Genomic DNA, 25,763 nt, shown 5'->3' with positions numbered 1-25,763 from the left:
CTTGTTTTGCTTTGCAACATTCTAAACTTGAACTAACCTCAAGGTTTAGACAGGGCAGCTCCTCTAAGACTGCCCTGCTTTGGATTGCTTTAACTTAAAGCTTTAAGAACTCAGCCCTAGATGTGGCAGGCCTCCTAGAACCCAGAAGCCTACCTCTCATATAGAAAGTTAAGCGTTGCTACAAGACATCTAAAATGTATTTTCTTAGATGACCAGAGAGCATTTGTTGCATCTTTATAAGACATGGCAGAATAAGTCACTTGAATGTAGAGCTTTGTTTCAACAAAATGAATTTTTTTTTAATTGCTATAGCAGCATGTGCCAGGAATATATGGGAAAAAAAATTGTCAGCAGAAAAGGTAACTCCTCCATGTAACAGTTCTTCCTTACCCAGACAGGCTTTAGAGCTGTGATCATCTGTGTTGCAGAGCACAATGAAAAACCTCATCCTCTTTCAGGCACTGATAGTCCTGGGGAATACCAGATACTTCTTGAAAGCGAGATGTTACTGTTGTGTAATGGCAGTGTAACTTAGCTCTCTATGATCTGTAACTTTTTATCACTGTGATCTCGCATTCAGGGGGGTGCATGGGAGAGAGGGAGAGTGTGTGTGTGTGATGTGTGTGTATTTTGTATCTGCCACATCCCATCCTTGTTGCTTTTTTGATCTACTGTTTAATTCTGCGTTTTCTCCAGCTGTGTTTTCTCTCAAGCTCTTTTATATGCAGTCCTCAGCTGACAGATGAAGCAGATGGGTGTTTTTCTCCTACTAAACGATTTGCTGTCACCCTCTACTAACTGTTATACAGCTCTTTGTGATCTGCAGAAAAACGTACCTTATCCTTTGACACTATTGCATCATAACCACTGGTAGACATCCAGGACCACCCTTGCCTCTGTAAGAAAAATACTAAGAGTAGAGTTACCTAGTAATAAACTTGAAGACTGCTCCTGCAAATCTTTTTAAGTATTAGCTCAAGTAGAAATCCTCTGGGGAGAAAAGAGTGCCCCCAATGAACCTTCTGTATTCTGCATTCAATGTTCCTTTTTCTTGTATGTGTTTTGTATCTTTAGCCAATAAAAGATTCCTCCTAAAAAAAGGAAGGAGGAGCATAAAACTTAACTCCTTGGGAGACAGGAGATTTTGAGCATGAGTTCTGAGCTGGTTCCATTCAGTCCGTTGTAGCGTATAAATATAACACCACTACATGTTTCAAGTACCTGTTCTGGTAAAATCCTCCCTCATTAGACAAGTGTGTTGCATTCAGCCAAACTAACCAGAAAGATCTGAAGGTTTATTTCATTCTCATCCCATCCATTTCAGTTGCTTAAATGCAGAAAATATTACATAGGAAGTGTCCTCCAGTCTCATCCGACTTCACGATCCGAGGCAGACCCAAAGTGGCAACCTAGTTAAAGCAACCCAAAGAAAGGACTTTGAGAACCCCGTAGGGCCAGAGGAGGGAAGGGGTAAGGCTTCTTGTATCCTCCTGGGTTTTCCCCAAGAACTTGGTCATCTCTTCTGCTAAGGTCTTGCTCATTCCTGGTTAATGACAAAGCTGCAGCCAAGATTTATCGTCCAGCCGTACAACTCTGCAACTTCTTGCTGGGATCATGTGCCTGCCTATTGAGCCATATATATCTCTGTAAGAAACAAAACCTAAAGTGGGCTTGGACCACAACTCATCTGGCTAGAACACAGCTTGTCTGTTTGGCCACACATTTTTAATCTTGACTCTTGCATGCAGTTTATAGCACCTTGTTCATAAGAAATTGCAGTTTATTCTTAGAAATATATATTTTAGGTTTTTTAATCTTTATACCCATAAATGGACTATTTTTTTGTCTTGGCTGGTTTAAAAAGTGACCATTTTGTTTAAATGCTGTAATTGCAAATGTGTTGTAAACGTCGTTTTGTTCTATAGTTTACACAAAGGTGCCAAAGTAAATAGTTAATAAAAATAAAAAAAACAAAACCCTAGCAAATTGTTAAGTTGCTTTAGCTGTTCTTCATATTTTGGTCTCTGCTTTTTTTTTTTTGTCTTTCATTTTTTTTCCTAGACATATCATTTGCCCTAACTCTTTCTTCAAAAGAAAAAAAATGCATCTACAGAAATGTTCAAATACCACTTTTTTTTTTTTAGTCATTTCATATAGTAGGAAGAATCTTTTCTTTGAAATGTTACACTAAAGTTGTAAGAGTACAGCAGCATTCAAAAATGTAATATACTTTTTGTATAACAGTTCTTCAGAGTATGTCTGGAGTGGGGGGGGGAGGGGGAAACTAACCCTGTTACTTTTCAGAAGCCTCTTCACTCGGCTACCAGAATATAAATTTGTGCTTTTTCACTGCATCAGAAAGTTATAGTTTATGCAGACTTGCAAACAGGGCATGTATCACCGTTGCATCCTTCGATGCAAAAAGCAGCAAAACCTTTTTTATGTTTCATAAGTCTGATATGGGTACAGAGAGTCTTTCTTAAGTTGGTAAATAATGTAAATACATGTCCTTTCAGAGAAGTGAGTCTGTTATCTAGGTATTTTGTGTCATTTAATAAATATTAAACAGTTTTGTGTTGATAAACTCTTGTGTGTAAAATGCCTTCTTACTCAAAGTTCTGTATGTTGGGCTTACTAATGTTTGTGGCTTCTTTAAATTCTTTAGCTTGTGCTTTGATAGCAAAATACCTGTTTGCTACTTAAATATATTAATAATTAGTTCCTCCTTCATTCAGTCATTAAAATCCCTTGAGTTTTCTAAGTGGTTTCCATTCCTGAATCTTATTTTTTTTCTGTAAGTCTTTTACAAGGTTTCTTGGTGGGAAGGAGCTGAGCATCCTCGCCGGCCGAGTCGGGATTAGAAAGTGTAGAAGTGCCAGAAACAGAACAATATACCTGAGGTGGTGGCCTGTTGCTATTCCAGGAAGCTGCTCTCCTGCTGACGAGTATTCCTTATCTCCCAGTACAGTTAGGAATTATTTTAAATGACTCTGATGCAATTACTGGAGTACAAAGGACAGGGCTGGACAGGGAACCTGGTTCTGTTACTGGTGATCGCTGACTGGGCTGTATCTTAATTTTTCCTTTGCTATTTGGAGCTGCTGGACTAAACGTGAGCAGGATGCCTCAGGAATATTTTGGAGGGTGGGTGGAGAGGGGAGGCAGGGCATTCTGCTTTTACTTCCTGTGCTGTGGAGGGGAGGTTTGCAAACACACAGAGCTGCAGCAAAGCAAGTGCTGGTCCTTCAGGTGTGTGTGTGTGTATATGCTGCGGGGAGGCTGACCTTGCACAGCGCTGCTGTGATGACAAAATATTCCTAGTGCACCTTGGTTTTAAGTAGGTAAATGGCTTCCACTAATCCTGCTCAGGTGCTTGCTTTCTCTGGTACAGCTTGGGGGCACCTAAATGGCAAGAGCTTGTGCACAGACTGAGGTATTTAGAAAATAAACACTTAAAAACTTACTTGAGGGGTTGAGAGGCATTGGAGTGTGTGTGGATGGTAAAATAGGGAGTGACCTGGAGAGAGCAATAGGTGTTGGTCTGCCTAGGATGGAACAGGATTTTTCTCCTGGTTAATGAACTGCTTCCTGACACGAGGTCAGCTTTAATGTTACTCATCACTTGTCTTGCTGCTGCTCATGGGAAACGAGCATTAGGATAGAAGCGAAAGAAAGAAAATAACTCTTCATTTTCTAACATCAGAAAGACAGCACAGCACCATCAATAAGCCCCTTCAGCTTAGCAGTAGTTCCCAATGATTAAATACCATGTTTTTATTGATTGCTACAGGTTTACACAGGCCACTGTTGTAGGGCCCGACCCTCAGACCCCTCAGTGAATGCCAAGTCAGAGAGGAGGATTCCAACCAGCTGTTTATTAGTGCTTGTTTACAGCCCGAGCTGGGGGCTGCTGGAGAGGGACCCGTACCCCAGTGCACACCTCCCAGTTACAACAGTTCCACCATCACCCCCAAGTCCAACCACTTAATCCTGGTGAGTGGTTTCTTGATTCCCTACCCCTGTTCAGTGTCACTGGGCTGGCCTTCTGAAGTGACTTTGTTCTCCTGGAGCCGCCTCCTTGGTCCTTCGCTCCTCTTGTACTTGCTGAATTCAGCGAGTTCTTCCTTGGCAGCATCAGTTTTATGGGAAGTTTACACTTGTGACCTAAGGCTTCAGCTGCTTCAGCTGCTGCTAATACTAACCAAGAACACTCATAGAGATGTTGTTTCTTCTGTAACCCTGATTGCTCTTACAAGCTTACTCCTTATAACTGCCAGTTGTTTGTCAGCTTGAAACACCCATATTCTAGAGCGGGAGAGAAAGAGGGATGTCACTTGGTACTTACAAAACGCCTAAGTAATGTTAACTTCCTACAAAATTTTGTGTTTTCAAAAAAGTCTAGATGTTCTGCCCCATCTAAATACATTTTCAGTAATCAGGAAGCTGCAGTAACTGCTGTTCCAGTAGATCCAACATTTAGATGCCTCACACAATTAAGGCATGCAGAGAGGATCAGGCATCAGACTGAGATTGCCCCAGCCATTGCAGGGCCCAAGGGCTGCAACACTGCTTTGCAAAGCTTAGTCACTATGACTTTGCAAATGGAAAGGGGGCTAGCATGCAAGTAAATAGCATCTAAGATTACATGGAGTGAATTTCCTTTTACCATTTGGAGTGGGAAGTAGTTTTAATATAGCATGAAATATCAATGCTGGATTCTTAGCAAGAAGTTCATTTAATATGTAGCTTTTTTCCCCTCCCAGACAAAACCTCATAAAATTATTACCACATATCTTCTCTTCTACCCTTCTGTAGTCTCTGAAGTTTGATGTATTTCTGAGAACAATTTGTCATCATGGCCAAAAACAGATACCTTTTTCAAAAGCCACCCCTTGACTAGAGCAAGAAATTCTTTTGTTTGCTGCTCATTTGAGGCTCAGAGCAAAGCTGCTGCTCTGCTAGTTTTCACTGAAGGCTGGGCAAGACACTGCAGACCAAGTTTTGCCAGGTGTGTGCTGAGGTGGAGGTTTCACACATGTGATGGGAACAAAGATTACAAAATCACCTCTGTGGAGGTGAGCTGGAACCTCCTCCCCATGCAGGTAAAGCTTGCTTGTGGGCTGGGGCCAGGGAGTTAGGTCAGGCTCGCTCCTCCAGAGAACTGGTTCTGCAACTGCAGATCTGTGATTCTGCCACAGAACTGCCACCATCTGCTTAGCCCTTCAGGTTCTTCCTTTTTATTATTCTTTAAATCTCAGCTCCAAAAGCAGCAAGCAGATAGGCAGCATGAGAGTGACCATGCCCTGCAAGAAGGGGCATGTTGCTCAGGACAATGCAGTGACCAGGCTTTTGCCAGACCTGGTTTCCCAGCTCTGTCAGAGACAAATTATGTATGTCATTATCATTATGTATATCATCTGCCTTGATGTGCTCTCCAGAACAGGAATGTAATCTTGTTCTAGGTCCCGAAGCACTGAAGCTAAAGCAGCTAAAACATCCAGGTATGAAAATGGCTGTATAGTACACAGTGTCTCCTCCAAGTTTCTATTTTAGATACAATGTCTTGGTGAAGTGTGAAATTTCCTGCTGAAATTTCTCAGAAAAAGTTACAGTCGACACATCTTTCATAAGAGTTGGAAGTGGGAGGTGCCTCCTGTGCAGGGGCAGCTGTTTTTACAGAATCACTTCTGCGCTGAAGCTGATGTGGATCTGCAGCAGGGTAGCATTTTAGGTCAAAAAACCCCACAAAACTGAGACAACTGATGCTTTTCCACTTCACTGTCACTAGCCCAGAGAATATGTAGAGTCGTCAAACGAGTTTTTCTTGCATCTAGAAGTAGCTGGGTGTGACTCAGGAAATGCATAAATCCCATTGCCTGGCACAGGTTTTAACCCAGCCACTGAGTGCTCCCAGCACACACCACATCCAGCTGGAAATGCTTCCCTAGGCCAACATCAGCACCTGCCCCTGCATCCCACAGCATCAAGGATGGGGGGTTGGACCCTATGATCTCTCGAGGTCCCTTCCAACCCCTACAATTCTGTGATTCTATGATTATGTTTGCAAGATTCCAAGAAAAATGCCAGTGAAGAACAAGCTTCCTCCTCCTCCATATCTCCATATTTAAATATTTACAAGACTTCCAAAGGATGCCCGCAGCAGGGCAGCACAGGGGCAGCTGCTGTACCAGCCCCACGTCAATGCCCAGTGCTGCCCTCCCAGCCCCTGATTACACCCAGACGGGCAGAACCGAGCTGTTTGTGCAGCGGAACTGGGAGGAAATGCCGCCGGCCTGCGCCTTTGCTTCCTGCTGCTGAGCTGGGAAGGGGCTTCTCTCCAGCTGTGTCACGCCAGCCGCTTGCAGAGCGCCTTTGCAGGAAGTTTAGCAGCTGCCTGCTGCAACCTGCTCACTGATCTCTTCTCTCGGCTTCCCCACAGAGGGTTGTGTTTTTCTGGGCGTTTCACGTGATTGCTCCAGCCTTGACTCAGCAGTTTCCTGCAGCAGCGTTTAATGGTTTGGTTTCCTACCACCACCTCCTCCTGAAAGGCAGCAGCTCCGGAACACTGCCATCTGCTCGGAGCCAGAGTGAACCGCAGCTTTCCCACGTTTTAGTTTAGAAGTGAGTTTTTTCCGAGCAAGCTCGGCAGAGCTATGGGGAGTCACCCCTTTCCCAGCCCGGAGCAGGCCAGCACACGCAGATGTCAGGCTGTGCTGGGTCTTCTTCATTCCACTGTCTGGATCACAGCAAATCCGTATTATCCTTCATTCCCTGGCAACAAACTGGGGCTGCGTGAGAAGGAAAAGCCCAGCGAAGAGCTGTAACTCTCATGGTTGTTGGCACAGTCCCAAGAATTTCCCTGTGGTCCATCCCCCTCTGCTGAGTGAATCCGTGACCTCTCTGACCCACATTAATCCCTTCCTCTTTCCATCCCTCCCACGTGAAATGGTACCAAATCCTTTCTCCCCCTCCTGGAAAGGAACAGTTGGTTCTGCTGTAACCTTGTCCCTGGAAAAAAATACAGAAAATGCCCTGTTGGTTAAAGGGACTTCTAAAAGAATGAATAAAAATACATCTGACTACAGCAGTGATTACCACGTCCCCAGCGTTATCCCTTTCTTATTTTATCACAAGCTGTACTCCTCTGCACCAGAGACAGAAACATTAAATTACTCAGTGCTCCATTAAACACTGTACACTTTGCTTCTGACCACACACATCCATCAATTTTTGCAAGTGCCCAGGGTAAAGGAAAGTTTGATTACAGATATAATATCTAACCAGCTGACACGGCTGAAAGATTCACAAAGGATTAAGCATACGCTGGACATCAGGAATATGATGTGAATGAAAGCCACAGAGCAGCCTGCACATCTGAAATGAGGCATGAATTTACATTCCTTGACGCATCAAAGCTTTGAGAAGAACTCAGAAAGTGTTGAGTATTTGTTCTTGTTACATGTCAATACCTTCTTCACGCTACCGCTGTCGGACCAAGTGTGTAGTAAAAATGTAACGCGGCACAGAAACATTACAGTCCCCATTTTCAAAGCCAGCAATAAACATAAAGCTTGTCTTAAAATTCCAGGATCAGCTTGCCACTCATCAGTGGTTCCCAAAATCATGCCAAATGCAAAATCCTTTCTCTCTAGCAAGCAAAAAGGTAAGGCATTTTCTCTGCATCATGGCAAGGATCACTCATGCTTCTATCATTACAGGAAAACAGCTGGTCATAGGAGTTTGACCTTATGATACTGAAGTCTATAACATAAATTTTACCATTGTTTAATGGTAAAATGCCATTGCCCCAATCAACAAATAAATTATGATAAATAATCTGCAGTGGTTGAATCCTATAAGGGCTGAATAGAATAGCTTTCCATGGAATGTCAGAGGAATCGGATGTCTGACCCCATCCACTAACCTTTACTTTTTTTCCTAAGGACAGCTGGAGGATTTGTTAAATGAGAGAGGAACAGAGTTTTGTTCTGCTTCCTCCAGCACTATGAACAGGAGATAGGCTTTGGGAACTGCCCAAAAATTCTCTATTTAGGGAGAACAGTGCCAAAAGCAAGTGTCTGTCAGCTGGCTGGGCAGGGGGAGACTGTCGCTGTGCTAATAATGCAAGAGCACATTCAGAACCTTTAACACATTCAGATGCCTGAAGCACGTGGAATTTGGTGGGCAGTCTTCATCCCGTTTGAGGGTGGAAGGTGCCTGTACCAACTCCCTCCAGGAGGGATTTGATCCTTTGGTCTCCCCAAGGACTCCACACAAGGGCAGAAGCCCTTCGGGCAGCCTTTGTGGCTGCCTCATTGCTTCCCGTGTTTTCGCTGGGGTCAGCCTTGACACAGACACACCACCAGCCTCTCCTGCAATAGCCTCTGGCAATTAAACCAGGGGCTTACAGCCTCTGAATTCATGCAACTTCACCTTCCTATTAAGCAGTCCCTATAGACACTTTGGTGTTGACTTAACTGAAGACAGAGGTTAGCCCATACGTTGGTTTTCCACAGATCCAAGGGAGCAACTGAATTCTCATTGATCTTGACTGATAGAGCAAGCAAGAAGTGAGCCCCTGAATAAAACTGCACCTGCTAAGATCATGGTAAAATGATGCCATAGCACAGAGTGTCCATGGCAGGGAGGGAGGTACAGGGAGGTACAAAGAAGGAGGATAATCTGTGTTCTGACATTAATGATATTCCTGGTGCAAAGAATCTATTTTTCATTATGCAAAATTATATGAAATATACTGTTCTTTTAATCCCACACTAGTTGCTACTTTCATTGTGTGTTATTAAACAGAAGCTGATTTGCTTTTGCTGTGATAGCTGCCATTTGATTTCATTTCAAGCTTCACTAAATTGGCATAAAAGAAACGAGGTAATCAGCCTCCCTTTATGTCTGCAGAACATCTTGTCATTCTACAGTCTGTTTCTCATGTGCAAGCAAGAGATCTGAAAATTCAGGATTCTCCCCTCAGAACAAGGGGGTGCATGACCATACCCAAGTTTACACATAAAAGCTACATGTCCTGAAGTAAATGTCCCAGCTGATACAAAAGGTGACATTCCACCATGCCAATTGCCTGGAACATACTGATCATTTCTTCCTCTTCCAATTAATTTAAGCTTAATTCAGTGTTTCTCTCCTAGTAGTCAAATCCTCTTAATATAATTGCTCCTAACTTCCCGAGAGATCACTTCTTTGAAAACAGGACTTTGCACCAAACCAGTGAAGCCTGAGGCAAGGCAACAGCTCCAGCAGCAGGATTCTCCCAGGCCCTGCAATGCCCCGTTCTTTGCTGGGGGGCTGAGAAAGACAAAAAACTTGCCACTTTTCAGAATTCATGGTTTCATCTGTGCTGCTGCTGGACACTCCCCCTCAGCCTACAACAAATGCTGGCTCAGTTATTAAATATGAAGTTTATTTCTACAGATAAACTTTCAGTAAATTAAGCCCAAAGGCTAAAATAACCCAATTAGTCTATTTTAAAATTACATGAATTTTGATAGTCACATGCAACAACGCTTAGGTATGCATGTGCATGTATGTAACACATGTGGTAAGGTGGTTCTAGGTGCAGTTATTAAGCACAAGAAGAAATGTAAAGAAGCAGTAAAGGTGCCCGGCCAGACACGTCTTTGCACATGGAACCCCCATTTGCACCATGCATGTGTTTCCGGGGTGGGCCTGACGTGCCAAGTTTGGTTTTGTGATACTCTTTGCAAAGTACAGCATTGCAAGTATACACCTGAGAGTATTTACCTGGCATTTCAATCACAAATTGCATTATTCCAACTTCCACAAGACTTCATAACCACTTTCCCATCAATACCGTCGACACTCCCACTGTCTCTCTGTATCAGGTCAATATGGTTTGTTGTCTTCTTCAAGAGCTTTCGTTTCCTTCCCCCATGGCTGGGCACGTCTCTTCATTCCTGATTATTTGAAATATGTTTTGCAGCCCTTCCACAGCATCAGCAAGAGGACTGTGTTATTCCAAGAGGGCCCTTCCTTGCTGAGGAGCTCCTGTCTCCTCAGGCAGCTGAGCATCCACCCGCCATTTTCCCTGCCATCTCCCAGCCCCAAGCTCTTCTTCCCATCTTCCCTTTCTTTACCAAGCCTGCCTCTTTTTTCCCTTTTTCTTTCCCCTAATCAATACTCTCCAGGCTGCAACCCAACATCCGCCACGTTTCATACCTCCTCCCCGTCTCAAACCCACCAGATTTCACATCCACTCCTGTCTTCTCCCCCCTCAACTCCTTCAGCTCTTTTCTCCCTCATTTGCACCAGGCAGCTGGTTTTTCCCACTTTCTTTCTTGCCCTGAGTTTTGCATCTCAGCACTGGCACACAGGTGTTGAAGCACCCCAGCTCTTGCCACTGCCCTGCTCTGGAGGCCATTTCTGGGCAGGTCTCTGGCCAGGCCTTGGAGAGCCAGAGGCCATCTCTGGTCAGCCCTGGGTGACACAGGAGGATGGATGACAGTCGTGTCAGCCGGGAGGGACAGGTGAGACTGTACACACGGAGAATATCTTCATTCTTTCTTTACTTTTTGCGGTGAAAGCTTCTATATTGAACTTCTTTGACTCCCTCAGCCTTCTCTGCCTAACGCAGTCCCAGTGGAGGCAGCAAAGGCTGTCGAGGGCGAAAGCAAGGGCCAGTGCCCTGCTCCCGCGGGGGCCCGCAGAGGGCACGGGACGCCACACGGTGCCGCCCCGAACCGAACTCCGTGGGGGTGACCGGAGCCGGTAGGGACGGACGCTCAACCGACCCACCGCCCGCCCGAGTCACCGTACGCCGAACCTCCTGTCCGCGAACCATCGAATCGAGACCCAGCGCGGCGATTGGCGGCGCGCGGGCGGCGGTGCCCCTCCCCTCACATGACCGATGGCGAGGTTTTTATCGCGCCCGCTCGCCTTCCCTTCTCGCTGCTCGTTGCGTCGCGGAGTCCCTGTGCTCGCCGCCGGGAGCATGGAGCCGCGCGGGCCCGGCTGCCTGCTGCTCCTGCTGCTGCTCGGTACCTCCGGTGAGCGGGGCGGCGGCGGCCGGGCGCGGGGTGGGCGATGGGCCTGCGGGGGGGGGAGGGGGAGGCGTCGCCGCGGCCGCGGGCCGCTTCCTTCCCCCCCCCGTCGCGCCCGTGAGGCGGCGTTGGGCAGCGGCCGGGCGCGCAGGCGGGTGCCGCGGGCTGCTGAGGCCTCGCGGGCCCGGGGCCGCCCCGGCCCGGCGGCGGCGGGCCGCGGCCCCGGCGCGCTGTCACCCGCGGGAGGGGAGCGGGGGCCCGGCGGGACCCTGTTGCCGGCCCTGCCGCTGGGCGGGGTGGCTGAGGGCGTCGTGGGCGGGGGGCGGGAGCACGGGTCCGGCCCGCGGCCTTCCCGGGCTGGGTGCGAGCTGGTACCTGGCCGAGGGCCTGCGGCCGGGGCGGGCTGCCCGCCGCCGGCCCGCGCGGCGCCTCCAGGCAGCTGGCTACCCGCGAAGGCGGGTGTTGTCAGCCGGCGCTGCACCGCGGCCGGCTCCGCGCTGCGGGGGTCAACGGTCGCCACAGGCCGGCTGCGGGCAGGTGCCTCTTCTGAGCAACGCGGGGTGGAAAACCCGGCAGCTGTAAGAAGCTCTCGGAAGCATAAAGGGACTTTAACATCCCTGTCCTTTGAGCCCGCGATCATAGAGACAGTCATGAGGACAGTCACGATGGAGCCATGGGCAGCCTTGTCCAGATCATGCCTGGAGGTTGGTGGCCCTGCCTGTGGCAGTGGGGTTGGAGCTCTGTGATCCTTGGGTTCCCTTCCAACCCAGACCAGTCTGTGGGTCTCATCTTTTGAGGTCAAGTTGAGTCATACCACTGATGAAGCAAATGACATGTTAGGGAGACTCTCGCCTACGAGCAGCACGTTGTTTAAATACTGTGTTCATGCACTGCAGTGTGTCATGAGAAAGCTAATGCTCATGTACATCATTAATCTTTGCCAGGTGAGTGGACTCTACAACGCTCTCCCAGAATTGTATCAAGCCTTGATAACTTCATGGTGTGCTTCCTAGTTTCAATACTTTGTAGCCATCTACCTACTCTTCCAGTGTGTGGCAAATTGAACCCAGTTCTGAAACAACTTGAGGATTTTGTAGTGACCTGTCCTCTTAAATAGTTCCAGAAAATGAAGTAAAAGCAACATCTTAATAGCTAATAATCCTACCTTACAGGTTTTTTCCAGTCCTATGCAGTGGAAGTAGTCATAAAGGATGCCTCTAATACTACGTGCCTGTATGCAAGATGGATGATGAGATTCTTGATAATATATGAAACAAACAGTAGCGATTATGTAAGTATTTGGAAGTAACTCTGTCGTGGGTAGAAGCTTAAGGACACTCTTACTAGGGTGTTTGGGTCTTTTAGATGGTTTTAGTATTAAGACAGTTTCTATGAGTGTTCCTAAATACTAATTTTAAGGCCTAAGTTCTCAATAATACAAATAACTGAATGTGCTCTATTGCACACACTTAAGTGGTGTAGTGGTCCCACGTGGTGGGTTTTGTGTATCAGTGTAGTAGTGTTACTAGCCCAAATAGTAAATGTAAATTGCAACTCAGCATGGTCCAGATAAAAAACCAGGTTAGATCTGTGCTTGAATCTGACATGGCTCCTTTCTAAGTCAGATGTCAGGGAGCCTTTTTCATATACTATTTAATAAAGTCACCTAAAATTATCTCACCAGTCTCATGCAAGGTTCCATACAACTCCAGCAGGCTTATAACACTAGCATGGGGAAGAACTGCTGTCTGTAAAAACATGTTAAAATTATCCTTTTCTTCTAGAAAAATGTAACCTTGGACTTGCCCCCTAATGTGACCCACGATGGGAGTGCCTGTGGCAGTGACACAGAAGCTGCACTTCTGGCAATACAGTTTGGAGATGGTCACTCTTGGAGCGTTAACTTTACAAAAACCAATGAAACTTACCAGGGAGACTCTGTCACATTTACCTACAACACCAATGATGCTGCTGTATTTCCTGATGCTAAAAGAAAAGGTAAAGCTCAGTGCAGAATCCTGCTTACAGCAGTCTGGACTTTCAGTGTCAGATCTCCTGTACCTGACCTTAGTTGGCTTCTCCAAAGTTAGAGGGACTAACAATGTATCTAACAACTTCTGTACCCCTGTATCACCTAACTCTTGTTCAGCATACTTCTGTTGGACAAGAATGCAGACTGGTTAACTTCAGTGTATGCAACATTTCTTTAAGTGGAATGGGAGGGGCAGGTTAACTGTTTGAACATCCTTGATCAGTGAGGTGCTGCTAGGAGACAGCAGGTGCAGGGAGGGTTCATTTTGGTGTGCACTACTTGACCTTCCACTTAGCAGTGCACTACAGCAGAAAGCTTTCTGTGTGCTAATACCTACTAATAATAGGATTAATTTTTCCTTAAAGAAAAATGTAAGTAAAAAGATTCACCTCTTTAGTTCTGGAAGCTTGGTTACTTCACTGTGTTACTTGCCACTTCAGGGCACAATATGTAAAACATTCAAGAGTGGTTAGGAGTATTAATTTCTCTCTTTGTCTTGCAGAATTTTATAAAACATAACACTACCTGTAAACGTTCTTGGATTTCATGAGGCATTAAAACATCTGTGCTTATTTTTGTAGGGTCAATTACTATTGTTGCAAAGGATGATATGCATCCAGTTCAGCTGAATAGTGTCTTTGTCTGTCATAATATTGACTCCTTTGAAGCAGAGAACGTAACACAGATTTACTGGAACGCCACTGTGCAGGCTTTTGTTCAGAATGGCACCATTGGTAAAAAAGGTGAGCCTCTCTCTTTGTGAATGAGCCTTTTTGTACTGTGCTTTAGTGCAGGGAGCAAAGTCCTGTAATTAAGAAATCCTTGCCTTCTAAGATGTGCTATCCTTTGTACTTCTTTCCTTGTTCCTGGAAAAACAGATTAGTGGAACAGATTTATTAGTATATAGTGATATTGGCTGTTCCCATGCCGAGGTGGTGGTCTAATAGTGTATATTCTGTTACTGGGGTATTAAAAACAATCACAGTGGAACTACTGTGGCTGACTAGATCACTTGAGCTTTGAGGTTTCCAATTGACTGCCTTTCATTTTCAGTGGTAGCCTGTAACTCTTTACTTAAATAGTCCAAAGCCTGTGGTCTTATCTCAGATACCTGTTACTTCAGAGATGGATGTGACATACTGCTACATATAGTCTTGTAGGGTTGCTTGCTCTGTCTACAGCAGATCACACATTTATAACCCCTTACCTGGCTCTGTGTGGTTCACTGGAGATAGGTAGTGCTGTATGTGCTACGTGGGTTTAAAAATGGGCATTACAGAGTGTCTGTGACTGAATGATAGCTGTAAATTATTTGGAATACTGTGCTGAGTCTGAGGCTTCTGACTTGGTGGTTTAGCAGGCTCCTGGGGAACCTCGATTTCCCTGGAGAAATTGGTGTGTGTATTGAACTGACTTTGGGGTCAAAAGACTTCAGTAAAACTTCAGCTCTGAAATGGTGGGTTAAAATTTCTTTTATAGAGTCCAGATGTCGTGCTGATACACCTACTGTTGCACCTACTACTGCCAATGTAACTGCTGCACCTGCCACTACTGTATCCCCTGCTCCAACCGCTTCTCCAAAACCTGTGGAGAACCCAGACACAGGAAACTATTCTCTTAAAAGTGGAAATAAAACTTGTCTCCTGGCTACTGTGGGGCTGCAGCTGAACGTTACTCAAGACAAGGTGCTTCTCTTCTGTTTTCCAGTAGAAAAGTTGCTGTGGTTATTTGGTATGACATGGGAGCACAGGGTATTTGCTTTGTAAACTGCTGGCTGTGCAGAATTGTTTGTAATTACTGTTACATAGTACCTCTCTGACATCATTAAAAGCCTGGAACTTTTTTAGCTTTACAGACTTTTGGTCCCTAAGATGGTCTCTCCTCACAGAGGGAGCCAAAGCAAACCTGTTGCTTTAATATTAAATCAACAAAATCATGACATCACTAGGCAACTTGTTTCAGCAGTACCAGTGTGTAAACTTAATTCAAGTGGCCTTAGTTCCTTGGTAGCCAGGCTCAATCTCTCTGCTGTCATCTTCATGGCAAGTTTGTTTAGCTTGAGACTACTACTGACTGAAACAATGTAGTCCTGAACGTCTCTAACGTGGTCTGTCTGTCTTTCAGCCTCTTCTGGTCAACATCAATCCAAAGACAACTAGTGCAGAGGGTACATGTGGTAACACAACAGCTACTCTGCGACTGAATGATGGAAATAGCACATTGATTGGTTTTACATTTGTTGTTGTAAGTAACTTAGTTTAAGCTTCCAGCATTGCCTAATGATCAGTGATAGTAAAACCCTTCTGCCACTGGCTGGTGGTAGGCTGTTCAATGTCACAATGGAACTGGCTAGCTGACTGCCTCAGGACAGATGGTTAAAGCTATAGAAACTTTAGACTGTAGTGAATATCTTACAAAGCCTTTGTAAAGCTTGTGTTCTTGAAGTTAAAAATGCAGACTTGCATGCTGACAGTTGGTTCTTGCTTCCTTGACAGAAAAATACAAGTGTAGGTGTACAGAAATTTTACCTGAAGGAGGTGAATGTGACACTGCTCAACCCTCTGAATGGTTCTGGTAAGAAATAGTGTCTGCCTTAAAGCATGTGTGAGCTTGTCAGATACTTCTGATGTTTTTTTAATGCTGTTTGTGGTTACTGTTACATTCTACTTTAAGTCTGTGAGTTGATAGGAACATAAGCAGTAAGGAGAAATGGCTGTAAGAGTTTCTTTAACAGTAGTGTGGTATTATTTTGCTAATGGGTTCTCTTACTTTGTGATAAACTTATATAAATTAACAGGTCTTACTTATCGCTTTTCAGCAATGTAATTTTTTGTGGTGTGAAATACCTTCTGAGTACCAACTCAGAAGTTTTTGTTTTTCCTAAACTAGCTGTTGTCTTTGGAGATGCTGCTGTACCTTCCAACCATTTAATTCTCACTGGGAAAAGAGACCAGTCCTTCACAGAATAGGTGTACTGGTTCCAAATCAAGAATGTGTTTGGTTTTTTGAAGTTGCTTGCCATGGCTACTGCAGTTAAAAGGGCACTACAACTAAGGTGCTCCCAAATCTGCCATGTTGGGACCAGTGAAAGTCCAAGGAGAGCCGAATAGAAATGACTGTGTAGAGGATGAGGTGCTGCAGCGACTTCAGTGCCTGATTCCTTTCAGGGAAGCAGATTGATGGCACTTCTGACTACCTTGGTTTTCAGAGTAGTCAGTGTTGAAAAGTTGGCCTCTCTAGATTCAGCTCCTTGGTCTTACAATCATATTAAAACTCTTGCACTTGAAGTGGGCACACAAATTTCCTTTTTTTTTTCCCCTTCCCCCTTTGTTTAGTCATTTCAAGTGCAGATAACAGCAATTTCAGCCAGTGGGATGCTTACCTTGGTAGCTCTTACATGTGCCGAAAAGAGCAGACTCTTCAGATTAACCAAGATCTTCAAGTACATACTTTTAATCTATGGATTCAACCATTCCTTGTGAAGGCAAATAAGTTCTCTACAGGTAAGAGTTCTTTTTTTTTTCATAATTCTTGCAATGCTTGCAGAACTGAATTGCTAAAAATCATCAGCATTGGTCACAAGCACTTTATCTGTTAGGTACATTGGTTCTCCTTCACAAAACTTGAAGGAGCTAAAGATACTGAGGAGGGACTTAACTTCTAACCTATTCTTAAGACAATGCTTATCTGACATCATGGCATACAGGCTTTTTGTAGCTCAAATATACAAGAAAACAGCACAAAACTTCAGCAGAACTGGACTTAAAACACCTAGCAGTATTACCAGTTCTTTTACCTGTGAGTCTGGGACTCCTGGGAGTCTAAGGAGTGTTGAGTGCCAGTCTAAATGAACTGGCAGAGGTTTTTTTTTCTTTGAAGCAATCTTGAATATCCAGAACTAAAGAAAGACTCTAAAATGTCTGTTTGCTGCGTTATCCTGGCCTTGCCTGGGCAAAACTGGAATGGCCTAAATGACCTTTTTCTTTAGTGTAACCTTGTCTGTACTTAGCAACAATACTTGCAGCACAGTCTTAATGGTCTAGACTGGCCTGTAGACAAATAAATGGCATGCAGAGTTTTGAATTGTTTTTTCTGGGTGAAGGTAAGTTAACTCCCCAGATGTATGCCAGGTGAACAGGCTTTATCACAGCAATGTTCTAAAGAGTTAGAATCCAGTTTCACTCTCTAGTTCAAGTTGCTGCTAGCTGCCTTCTCCTAATCACAGCTACTTCATCTCTGTAACATGTCTCCATTCTGAACAGGTTCTTGATACCAAATGTAGGTCACTCTACTCTTAACTAAAAGCACCAGGCTTGCTTTAAGCACAAAATAGATAAGGCTGGTTCTGTCTTAAAAGCAGAAGAATGGCTACTTCCTTGTCTAGTACAGATCTTGTATGTGAGAAGTTGTATGCTGGGGCACTCCTGTTAGCTTACTGGAGTTTATCAAGTGTTTCAAGTGATTGTAATACTTAAAAGATGCTGGATATACCCATGAGACCCCTGCAGTTCTTTAGGATGTAATGATACTTGATCTTGAACACCTTCACAGTAAGGAAAACAGATGTTTATACCGCACTTGGCAAGTGTTCTGTCTTTATTTACTCCTTGTTGCAACCTTTTTCTCACCCACAGCTCAGGAGTGTTCGCTGGATGATGACAGCATTCTAATCCCAATTGTAGTTGGTGCTGCACTTGCTGGCTTGATTGCCATTATAGTGGTTGCTTACATAATTGGCAGAAGAAAAAGCTATGCTGGATATCAAACTTTGTGAATCTAAGTGTGATTCCTGTCCTGATTTCACCCTAAACAAAGCAAGTGCAAGTTCTGAAGTCCAAAAAAGACCCAAAACTTAGGAGTAATTACTAGCCACAGCTAATTGGAGTTGAGAAACAAAGATAGAATGTTTATCTCCAAGCAGAACTGCATTTTTAGTTTTCCTGTGCTAAGAAGACGACGTGGGTTTCATACTGTTTTGAAGATGTCAAATACTGGATGAGTTGCTAGGTTAAGCATCTTAACTTGCAAAAACCCTGATGTGTTTAGGCTTCATTTCTGCTTTTCACAAACTGTAGCCTGAGACAAGAACACATTCTCAACTGATGTGTGTTGGGCAACTCCCAGAATAGCATAGAATTTGTACTTGCTTCTCTCCTCTGCGTTCCTTTAGTTGTTGTAATAATTGTGGGTTAAGCTGGCAGCATTAGTCACTATGTTGACTTGTATAGTATTTAACAAGGATTGTATAATGCCCAGTTAACAACTGTGTGTTTCATAGAATTGAACTTCAGGCTGGTGATCAAAAGATCTTTTGAAGTGGCAGCAGTAACTTTCTTAGCTTTGACAGAGTTTGGATAGTTTTACTCCTGCCTGGGTGTAGTTTCAGGAATCATTCTTACACCTTGACTGTACAAACAAAATGGGTAACCCATGCTTGCCAAACGGTGGATATATAGGAAGACTTCAGTGCTGTCTCCAGTTGCTTTCAAAAAACAATATATATATATACTGTTAGGCACAGAATTCTTCATCTTATTAAACCTTGGCAATCATCTAAAATGCTCAACTGAGGCAGAGTTCTGCTAAATTAATGCAAGCTTTTTGCTAGCATCAGTTTAAAGGGAATAACCTTTCTAAATGTTCTGGAACTTTAAAGTGCACTTAACTTTATATCATCCTCTGCACAGAACTGGTCTGTCTTGTTGCTTTGAATGACCATTGTTTAAAGATGCTTTCATTTAATGAGCCAGTATCTGTTGCTGCAGCTTGAGCTTTCTTTAAACCTTCATCTTGAATAGTTCTCTGCCAATCAAAATTCACACTCTAACTGCCATTGGCATTCTGAATGTTCCATGTACTTTGTGTTTGACTGTTTGCTGTGTGGCATTTATTAGTGTTGAGAGTGCAAAAGCCAGACGAGTCTGAGATGGACCCACAACACCTCTTTTTCCTTGCTGTATGGAAAGGATAACGAGCTTAAAATGCAGTGCAACTGGACTGTTCCTCAACTGCAGCTCTGCAGGGGCAAACCCTTGCTGCACAGCTTTCCTCTGGCCTCCTTGTGCTGTAATACATAGCTTTTACTGCATGGGAAAAAAGAAGTCCTTTAGACTTTCAGATAAGCGTGGCTTTTTTGCATATGTCATAACATGAGCTGCCTAAACTAGTTCTTTAATGAACATAACGTTGTCTCCCCCTTTAGAATGAGTTTAGCCTGCATCAAAGCTGGTTTAGTGTTTTATTAGTGTTTTCTAGGGTTGTAGAGATGTCTGTGGCATGTTTGTATACAAATCATAAGATCCACTTCTTTCAGTAATTCTTTTGAAATGGGTTACTCTTGACACTGGCTGAGGAAGCAAGTAGGGGTGGATAATGCTTACTGTAGCTTGTAGTCTGCAGCTTGAGTTTTTCATCAGTTACTGAAATTCATTTTAATGAAAGTGGGGAACTACTATAAGTTTAATCCTCAAACAGGCTTCAAGACTTTCCATTTTAATTTTAGAAAGTTGTCTTTAATCACTTAATAAATCCTCAAGTGCAGAAGTTGATAGAGATTTTTAATATTTTTGTGACTGATGTTGCATGGCACCAGTTACATGTGCATTCTGTTCAGGAGTAGCTACCACACTCTGGTCACCTGACCACTCAAATCTCTCAACCGTGCACGGTTTCCAAGTGACAGCATAGAAGACCAGTGCAAGCTGCTCCCAAAATCCAACAATACTACAAGTGTCTTTTCAAAATCCTGCAACTTAATCTTCATTTGCAGATGCATTGGCTCAGAGGTTTAAGTACTCCTAGACTGATGTGCAGATAACTGGTTCAAAATACATTTAAGTTTCACCTGACTGCCTGTTGTTATAAAACCACTAGTTTTCCTGTATGTATTGCTCCATAGGGAACTGTCAACCTGTTCAACATGTGCTCTAAATAATAAAGATTGTTCTATTTCTTAAGGAAACTTGTTCACATTTTTTTAAACTGATTGGAAAACAGACATCTTGTACTGTCTTTTTTTAAAGAAAATAAACTAAACAAGTACAGTCAACCTCAGTCCCTATCTGAGATTCTGTTATGTAGCTGGTGAAGGTGTTCCTCAGAGTCCCCTGTTGCCTGTGTGTAATGCCTTTGTTTTATAGCTCATTCTGAGGGTGCTGGGGTACAAGGCAGCTTGGGAACTAAGGGAGATATTCTAGTTCATCATTAAACTTCCTTGTAAACTTCAGCTGTGGCTCCATCCAGGGAAGATGCTTTTGTGGCTGACATTGCTAGCCATCTTAAGCAGGTGTGCAGCTGTGAACAGTTCAGTTTCTTCTTGTCCCTACAGTTAAATTGGTCTCTGCATCCAGCAAAAGTGGGAAAGCTTTAGGGTGCCTTTTGGGAATTGGTTAGTAGCCTCATCTCTGAGGTGGAAGCTGTGTTGGTTCTGTCTGTGCTGGCAGATCTTCTCGTAGCTGTACTACTACTAAGTTTTTTCAGTGAGAGACACTAGTCTCCTTACCCTACCTCTTTCTGCTTGGTCTGTTCAAAGAGTCTGGTCTAATCCTGTGCCCTTTCTTCTTAATTTTACCCTGCACTGCTGAACATGAGTATCTAAAGCTACTTCTGCTATGCAAAGGCAGAATAATGGTAGCACCTTGCTGATGTGTAAGCTAAAGCTGGCTGGAGCTTTTTAATGTGAAGACAAAGTGTTTTAATAGACTCTTATTAAAGAGATGAACAGTGGGGTTCCTGGCCATGTAAATCAAAGTGCACTGGGGCTGCTGGCATCAGGCTTTGGTGACTGAGTCAGTCTGGAAGTATATGACAGGACTTGGAATAGGCTGGGCTTAACTGCTGTCCTGTGTTTAGTGGAAAGACACTTTATTTTGGTCAGAGGATTAGTATTTTTACTGTAGTTGTATCTCCAGTACTGTCTCTCCTGGAGACTTGTAGTGGGCTCTGGAAGGGTGGACTTGGTGCTGTGTGGTTATGATAAGCCTACAGCAGTATGCAGGCATGTGCTTGACAGTACAATGCTCGTTGGGATGTTTGGGTGGGGGAACTGTTGCTATTTTATTTTGGGGAGGAGGTCAGGACTCTAAATAACCATTGGATGCCCTGTTGGGGAAAGGTGTAGAGGGAGGTTATAGTGTTAAATACTGTTTTCAGGCTTGCCCTTTTCCTATTTAGCTGAGGACTGTAGCCCAGAGGTGGACAACTTCATTGTAGGAGCAGTTTTGAGAGAATTAGTTGTCCTAGTTCATGCTGGCTTACTTCAGTTAGGAAATGCTGGATCTGTTTAGGTTTAAAATGGGGAAGTTTAACTTTAGACTTTTCTTTATTAAATTCAGAAGAGGTTTACTTGCTGAGTCAGGCAAAGGGTTTGTTAAAAACAAGCCTGGTTAAGAAGTGATGGGAAGGTGCATTACCATGGTTTATGGTTGAACTGAACTCCTTGGAATTTGTTCTAGTTTGCAATGCACTGATGAGCTTCAGTTCTCTGAAAAGGTTCCACTTTAATCTGAAACTAAAAATATGCAGAAGTGTTTTGTGAATAAAAATAGGTTTGGCTTGGTTTGGTCTGTGGAAACCACATTAATTTGTGTTTGCTTGTGGATCTTGAATATTGGAGTGTATAACTGTGGATTGACCCCGGCTGGAGGCCAGGTGCCCACCAAGCTGCTGTACCACTGCCCTCCTCACCTGGGCAGGGGAGAGGAAAATAGAGCTAAAGGACTGGTGGGCCAAGATAAGGATTGGGAGTTCATTCAGCAAGCACTGTCACAGGCAAAACAGACTCAATTTGGGGAAGTCAGTTTGATTGATCTGTCTGGCAATAAGCATAGGACAAGGAAAAATCAATCTAAATCTGAAACCACCTCCTCCCACCTGTCCCTTCTTCCTGGGCTCAGCTTCACTGCGCCTTTCTCCACCTCCTCCACTCCCAGCCAGCACAGGGGGTTGAGGGTTGTGGTCAGCTCTTCAGGTGTTGTCCTTGGTACCTATTCTTCCACACACTCTTCCCCTGCTTCTGGATGGGGTCCCTCCCAGAGCAGACAGTCCTTCACAAACTTCAATATGCATCCCTCCCGTGGGCTGCAGACCTTCAGGCCCAGACTGCTCCAACATGGGTCCCACAGGGGCTCACAAGTCTGCAAAGCTGCTCCAACCTGGGCTCTTCTCACCAGGGACTGGAGGTCCTGCCAGGAACCTGCTCCCATGGGAGCCAGGCTTCCCACTGGGTCACAGCCTCCTGTGGGCATCCACCTGCTTCATCATCATCCTCCATGGGCTGCACAGCCTGCCTGGCCATGGCCTTCTCCACTGACTGCAGGGGAGCTGCAATCACTCCTGGAGGGTTTTTCCCCTTAAATACACTATCCTGGAGGCCACCCCACTGCCACTGATGGGCTCAGCCTTGGCCAGTGGTGGGTCCTTCCTGGAGCTGTCTAGCATTGGTTCTGTTGGATCTGGGGGAAGCTTCTCCCAGAAGCCACCCCTGCAGCCCTCCACCTTACCACCCACACTCAATGCAGTGATCTATCAATAGACTCTGGTTTTGATTACTGCTGACTGTGCTGTATATACAGTTTACTAAACCTTAAAGTTGTGCTCTAAACTACTGAGATTTCTGGTGTTTTGCTGTAATGTTGCCATGCTGCTAGTCCTTGAAAGAAGCTTCTCCTTCCAGTGAATGCCTCAGGTTTGTTGTTTTTTTAAAGTTAAAAATTTACCACAGTGTTCCCTATTGCCTAGAGTATACCACCAAACCCACAAAATTTTGGGCTTGGTTGCATCTCATGATTGGAACTAAAAGGTAAGATAGCTTTGCTTTATGTGTGCCAGCAACAGTGCCAAACTGGAGAGAGAGGTGAAGGATGGGATGTTCCTGGTAGGAAAACATATATCCTTTTTACCTTGGGAATTCCCCATGCCAGTGCCACAGTGTGATGTGCACTGCAGTGATATCCTTCCTTTAGAGGAGAGAGGAAGGAATGTCTGTTGCTGCCTCTTAGGCACCTCTCATCCTTGGTGAATTGATGTGTATTTAATATTAACGACCTGTTACCCAGCATGTAGCAGCTAATTTGTGTATGTTATTTCTGAACAAGGATAACCACACATCTGATGCAGTTCTCATCTTAAGATGCTTAAATGCTTTTTCAGTGGCCAGAATGTTTCAGGTAGCTCACTCTACAAGGTATGTGTTTCCTTTGCTCTTTTTTTCCCTTCCAGTGTTGCTGTACATGGCAGTAGCTGCCTTCAGGTGGTCTGGGTTAGTATTTTCAGGTGCTGAACCTCGGTGTGTTGTTGTCTTTCCTCTTAGGCAAAGGCTTTGTGTAGCCTTTTGCAGAGGAGTAGTGGTGAGTGTGTGCTGGGCTGCAGTGAGCTAAGCCAAGGCAGTGGATGTCCCATCACTGAGGCTGACGCAGTTTGAGGTTCCTGTAGTTGAAATACTCACTTGAAACAAGAGCTGACTGTGGATAAAGTGTCCAGTGTGTGGGTGGCACTCTGCTCTGTAATAAACATGAGCAAAAAGGGTTTGTAAGGAGCTCTGCTTTATTGAAAGCCAGAAAGCCATGCACCTTTACAGTGTTGCAGCACACACAGACAGTGTCTTCCAAAGGATCTCCTCTCAGTGCCACACAGGTGGAGCTCTGCTCTCTTCACAAACGGGAAGAAGGCCAAGCTCTGCCTCCATGTCCAAGGTGTATCACTGGGTCTGAAATCAGTTCCCAGTCTTGTTTCCTAACCCTTGCACCAGTGTCTGTGTCAGCAAATCCTGCCAATTAAAACCCATGGTAGCTTTACAGCTCTCTTCTCTTTTTTTTTTTTTTTTCCCTTCTATGTTGGCTTTGGTAAGGGCCATGTAATTATCAGCTGAAACTGTGGTAATCCTTGTCTTGTAGTTGGATTGAAAATAAACAGAAGAGTCTTTGAGCATCTTCCATTCAGCACTTCCAGCATATATGCCTTGGCTGTCCCCTGTAATTCTCAGGAAGCTTCTACTTTGTTGCTTGGTTTGACATCTTCTCTTCAGGTCTGGAATCTAGAGAAGTGTTGGTGATTTTAGGGTCTGCCAGGTCACTTGGCCCATGGCAGTGATATACCAAGGGCAGTGATACACCAGTCTGTCTGTCTGTGTTGCTGTTGCCTCTGGTGTGATCAGCTAATATGTGCTCAGGCTGCTGTTCTGTCCTCCCATTTCTAACCTGAGGGGAACGCTCACTAGAGGAAGCTGAAATTAAGAGTACCAGTTGGAAGCAGTATATTACCAATAAAATCAATGTGTGTGGCATATATATGTATATAAAGGAATCAAGCATGAGGATTTACAGCAATCAAATCTTTCTATCACTTCTTTATTGGGTGCTGATTTTGAGATGTATTGTTGTATCTAACACAGTGTAAGTCTCACAAACGTCTGTTTGCTCCTTGCTTGCTTTGGTGTCTGGTGCTTGGTTTCCTTTACTAATTTGTTCTCCCTTGCTTCTTTTTTTTTGTCTTCTCCCCTGCAGCTGAAGAATGCTTTGCTGATTCTGACCTGAACTTTCTTATTCCCATCGCAGTGGGCATGGCACTTGGCTTCCTTATCATTCTTGTCTTTATATCTTACATCATTGGAAGAAGAAAAAGTCGCACTGGCTATCAGTCTGTATAACCTCTTCATTCTGTCTCTGTTGCCACCTTCCCTGCTCTTCTCCTTTTCCCAGACTCCCTGATCTGCCCCTTCAGAAAGAAGAAAGCAAATTAATTAATAGTTTATTATGTAACAAAAAAAAGAACCCCCATGACAGAATAACGTGCCATGACTCTGAAGAGGAGTTGCAGAGTTACTTGAAGCTCCTGTGTGATACTGGAGACAGTAAGTGCTCTGAGGACCACAGAATGGAGCAGGGCTCAAGTGTGTCCACCTGCAAAGTGTGACTGAGTAAAGATGACATCTACAAAACTGTATTTCTCTTGTTCATTCTTTTCATACAGGAAAACTTCTAGTGGAGTTAAACTTATTTTGGATAATGCTAAAGCTAAAACTATAATTGAAGGTGTAAGTGCTGTGTAGGAAGGGACTGGACGTGTGATGGGAATGTGGATCCCAGGGTTTTAACAGACTTCTGCTGGGAACTTGGCCTGTGGCTGTTGCCTGTCTTCATTAGCAGCTTGTTCTTGTGAATCAGCCTGAATTTCCTATTCCTTCTGAATGTAAAGGTGTGGTGCCTGACCTCACTAATAAACCAATGTCATATGAGAAGAACATCTGATTCTTCTAGGAAGTGAGCGTGTTTAAAGTCAGTGTGGAGAAGCTGACTGCTAGTGCATGGTAAATGGCTTTGCATTAGCATGATGCCCTTAGCATCTTTATTCACATTAAAGGCTCAGGCCTGGAGAACTTTCACTGCTCAGAAAAGCATTTCCCTCTTGTTCTGAGCTCAGTTGTGAAATGAAGGCAGGAGGCTGGAATTGTGCTGGCTGCAGTTTCTCTCAGTTTTGATTCTGTGCACATAAAACAAACTGCACAGCATTTCAGCACTGGTCCATGTGAGGCTTGAAAGTATTCTGAGAGGTCTCAAAGACTGACTAAAACCAGAGATTGTTCACAGATTCCTGCAGTTCCTCTCGACAGCTTTCATGGGTTAACAGGATCACTGAAAAGCTGTGATCTAGGAATGCCAGGGAAGAAACAAAGCCAGTCTGCTTCAATAGGATTGATCTGTTTTTAA

General features: G+C 44.3%; 1 protein-coding gene across 1 annotated transcript; it reads left to right on the top strand.

The window, feature by feature from the left end:
• Positions 1–10,894: 10,894 nt before the first annotated feature.
• LAMP2 (lysosomal associated membrane protein 2) lies at positions 10,895–24,973 on the top strand (the record flags this gene model as incomplete). The annotated part of the gene is made up of 9 exons (XM_084268979.1): positions 10,895–11,033; positions 12,200–12,318; positions 12,812–13,025; positions 13,641–13,802; positions 14,539–14,744; positions 15,184–15,303; positions 15,555–15,633; positions 16,395–16,562; positions 24,561–24,973. 9 exons carry the CDS (start codon positions 10,895–10,897, stop codon positions 24,701–24,703), a joined length of 1,350 nt encoding a protein of 449 aa, XP_084125105.1. The 3' UTR covers positions 24,704–24,973.
• Between the last annotated feature and the right edge of the window lie 790 nt (positions 24,974–25,763).

The sequence above is a fragment of the Gallinula chloropus genome (genome assembly GCF_964237585.1).
Source record: "Gallinula chloropus genome assembly, chromosome: 11".
NCBI classification, from domain to species: Eukaryota; Metazoa; Chordata; class Aves; order Gruiformes; family Rallidae; genus Gallinula; species Gallinula chloropus.
This window is presented reverse-complemented; position numbering and strand designations above follow the sequence as displayed.